This window comes from Atta cephalotes (assembly GCF_000143395.1).
Source record: "Atta cephalotes unplaced genomic scaffold scaffold00020, whole genome shotgun sequence".
Lineage (NCBI taxonomy): Eukaryota > Metazoa > Arthropoda > Insecta > Hymenoptera > Formicidae > Atta > Atta cephalotes.
The window spans coordinates 2406801-2411146 of record NW_012130084.1 but is presented as its reverse complement, the minus strand read 5'-3'; the positions used below and the strand labels follow the sequence as shown (position 1 = coordinate 2411146).

The 4346-nt window shown below is 42.5% G+C and overlaps 1 protein-coding gene across 1 annotated transcript in view; it reads right to left on the bottom strand.

The window, feature by feature from the left end:
* Positions 1–2231: 2231 nt before the first annotated feature.
* LOC105619270 overlaps positions 2232–4346 on the bottom strand; it is a 77670-nt gene continuing 75555 nt past the window's right edge. Inside the window, exon 3 of the mRNA XM_012200795.1 lies at positions 2232–3230. Coding sequence (XP_012056185.1) covers positions 2232–3230 — 999 coding nt within the window. The remainder of the gene's footprint in view (positions 3231–4346) is intronic.

The following is a 4346-nucleotide window of genomic DNA, read 5'->3' as shown; positions in this document are numbered from 1 at the left end:
CTTACCTACTTTTCTTCACCGGCTAATGACACTATATTATATCATACACGAAAGACGAGCTACTTCGAGTAACATCATACACATGGAGAGAAGGCTAGGCTACGTACACAATCAGACACGAAACGGATTTCCCCGCCCGAGGACTGTCGTCGTGGTCTCGATGGGAGAAACAATCGATTTCTAACTGCAACCGATTCATCTTACCTGCGGTTTGCTCTACGAAGACGAGAGTCGCTCTCAAAGCGAGAGCTCGAAGTGATGCTGCCTTTGGTATATATTCAGTATCGGATTCGGCGATCGCAAAATGAACAAGTTATTTTACGAAGGTATGTCTAAGTCAATCATTTGCAAATAATTTTCACAAAAGACACGAGCAATCAAAGAATGATTATTTTTTTCAAATAAATCTCAATTGTATCAAATTAATATCATCTCGACATTTATTTTAATAGAAAGACATAAATCTGAAATATATGATTTGACTGTTTTTATTCTAGAAGCAAAATTAAAAAAACAGATTTTTTTTAAATAAAATAAATAAAAGAGGAGATTATATTGTATAATGTAATGATTGAACGCACATTTTTTTCATTCAAAACAGATATAAAATATGTTTAATTAAAAATACATTCAATTTCTCATCTGAAATAATGTATCCAATCAGGCAATCGCGACGCGGTATCGTCAAAAAATCGTTAATAATGGCAATAACATGATAATTAGTACAATATAAGAGAAGTTTGTGACTCGCAGATAATATCGGTTCGGCGAAACGTTACAAAACGAGTCGCGCGTTCAGACTCGCCTTGGATATCCCCTCGATGTGTGTAATTACACGCGATATTATTATCATTAAAAGAATAAGACGCCGATGCAGCCTTTCCTTGTTAATGAGATGTTACTCGATCGCATATTAAACGACATTAATTCATATCGTCCGAGATTGAGAGGGTATTACATCGCTTAAACAGACAAAAAGACGAAACAAGTTTCTTCAAACTCGACAAGCATGTTTCCCCGGAAAAGTTTTCTCTCTTTTCTTCCAACGAGCCTTAAATAAAATTCTGTTAAAAGAAAGTTCATCCTCTGAAAGATTGAACAGTATCGACAGGTAATGTTACATTATTTATTTATCGCTTCGAAGCTTAACTTGCGCAATCTGTTTTTTATGATTTATAACATAGAAATTATTAGCGCCGAGATATTCTCACTACGGGAAGACGATAAAATACAAAAATTCATCATTCATCTAGAGTCAATTGACCATTTTGGTACATGTTATAATTAGTCGGAGCGAATCGTCGCGCTTAAAAGATGAAAGACAATTTGTCAGGTCGACAACGACGCTGAATGTTGTCAGATTCATCGGATGACACTCGAAAACGAGAAATCGGATCTCCTTCTCCATCCTTCTCTTTTCCCCTCGGACTCCCTCCATCTCGTTGGCTCGTTGAATATTCAGGACCTTCGCGGTGTCGTCGCGCGGACTGTCGCTTTTGCCCCATCTAGATGGATCGATTCGGAACTGAGTCCGGCGGTGGCCAGATCGCGATCCGCTCTCCGCGTAACGGATTTCTAAATATCGGACATAGAAAGCGCGAATCTCTGACACATCGACCCGTATTTCGACAGACTTGGGAAATTATTCTGCTCGCTTGGCCCGTCGTCTATATCGGGTGACGTCGGAGCAAGCGTCAGACTGGTCGGCCTGATCGGATGAAATATGTGACACGAACACGACGACAATACTCGATCCCGTCCGGTTCAATATGTAATTGCGTTTATCTATCGTTTCACTTCTCGACCAAAAGCGGGATGGTGAGCAGCCGTCGCTGTATTCGCAATCGCGCACATCAAACGGATACCGTATTTAGGAACGAATTAAAGATGAAGAGTGACCGCGATCGACATTTTGTATGCGGAGCCTCAATTGATGTAACCGCGTGACTGCGACAAAATCACAAATAAGGTGGTTGAATTTTAACTTTTTGTTAAATACAAATTTCCATGTCTAATCGACTTAATATTTTTATCGCGAACGCTTGTCTATAACAAATATATAATCTCGATTTATGCAAGACTTTCAGGCAGTATTATCGATGGGAAATAATTCTGTTCACGGAAATACTAATTTGTCGCTTCTTGATAATCATAATATATTGCCTTTTACGCACCTCCTGAGAAAGTCACTATAAAAATCGGTCATTCTCTTTCTCTCCATACCGATTAATTCACGAATGATTCTCTCCTGTTTGAACCGAAACTTCCGTGCCCATCATTATCGTACCCGCCAAAACGTTAGTCGATGCTGGTGGTAAAACTAAAGGGCTCGGCACGGCGAATGACGGTCTCAATCGTTCGGTGAGCGCCAACATTACTTGGCAGTGCAAATGCTGGATAGTCGCCAGTAGATTGAGGTTCGTGTCGATCAGTCCAGTCGCTGGTGAAAATCTCTCCCTCTCGGCACTCTCGGTCTCCTCGACGAGTGGCGTCGTGATGGCATTTGATTCCGTCATTTCAGGTTCTGTCAGCGCATTAGTAGCGGCTGCCTTGTTCTTCTCCTGGAGCAGTCTCTGCTGATGTTTCAAATACGAGGTGGTGATAGGTAAGCTGTAGTCGATGGGCGTGTTCTTGGGGTCCAGTCCAGGGCTCCATGGCCTCGGCAACGGCTGGCTGGGTTGTGGCGATGGTGTCCGTCCCTCCGGCAGCATCCGTTTTCTCTTTGATGATGCCGAGCTCTTCGAACTCGCCCGATCTGACTCTGGTGTTCGCCTCGATTCCGGCAAAGTGTCCGAACTCGCGAGATAACCACCGTTCACTGAGTCCTTCTTCAATAAGTTCGTAATACTTAGTGGATTGTACTTCTCGTCTTTGTCCTTGTCGAGTTTCGAGTCTGCAGCGGCGTTACCAGCGCCGGTCTTATGCTGCTTTTGGTGCCTGTAGTTGTGCAAGTTCTTGCCTTCCGATGACGCATGTTGGCCGCCGTTACGCGGCTTAGAGCTATTTTGCACCGACGAAGATGTCGTCGACGACGAGGTCACAAGAGCGGCGTTACCAGGATTCGAGCTCAGCGAGGTTGACGTTGACCCCAGCGTTGCTGACTGAGTGGACTGCGACTGATTAGATAAGTTCGTTGGACTGGGCGTCCGCGGACGTCGCTGACATTCTGTACAACCTAGCAGAAATCGCGTTACTGCTTCTCGCGGCAGGAATGCATACGTCTCTGTAATCTGTAACAAAGAAAGAAAGAACATCGCTCTCTTTAAAACTTCTATATATTTTAAATATATTCAAAAAAATTTTTACTCCACTTTTTTGCCCTCTGACAAGATTTTAATCTTCAATGTCACACTATATATTTTATTACTGGTGCAACACGCTATGTTGATATATCCAACTAAACTTTATAATTTTAATAAAAATAAACATATTGTAACAAATTTTCTTTACCAACAAAATACCAGATATTAAGGAATACAACGTGGCTTTAGCGGTAAGTGGTGGTCGAAATAAATAGATCATAGACGTCATACAATAAACTTGGGCATCTGTCAACATAACCCCATAGAAACATTAGTCGATTTGTGTCATAAAGTTATTCTCGATTGAAAATGTCAGTTTACGAGCCAAATTCTCGTCATTTGCGGGAGGTTTTAATTTTGCTTCAATATGAAGAAATCTGCGGCTGAGGCTCATCGAATGTTCTCAAATACTTATGGTGAGGCCGCTATTAGTGAAAGAACGTATCGTGAGTGGTTTCATCGCTTCAAGAACGGTGGTTTTGACGTTGAAGACCGGCATAGCGGTGGAAGAGAGAAGGTTTTCGAAGATGCAGAATTGGAGGCATTACTTGAACAAGACTCGTGTCAAAATCAAGAAGAATTGGCACGATCATTGGGAGTGACTCAACAAGCCATTTCAAAACGCCTCAAAGCCATGGGAATGATTCAGAAGCAAGGAAATTGGGTGCCGTACGAATTGAAGCCGAGAGATGTTGAACAGCATTTGTTTGCTTGTGAACAACTGCTTGAAAGGCAAAGACGGAAGAGATTTCTGCATCGCATTGTGACTGGGGACGAAAAATGGGTTCATTACGATAATCCCAAGCGCAGAAAATCATGAGGAGTTCCCGGCCATGCTTCCACGTCGACGGCCAAACCGAATATTCACGGCTCCAAAGTCATGCTCTGTATATGGTGAGACCAGCTCGGCGTAGTGTATTATGAACTGTTAAAACCGACTGAAACAATCACAGGCGATCGGTATCGAACGCAATTGATGCGTTTGAGCCGAGCATTGAAAGACAAACGGCCGCAATACAACGAGAGACACGATAAAGTTTGCAG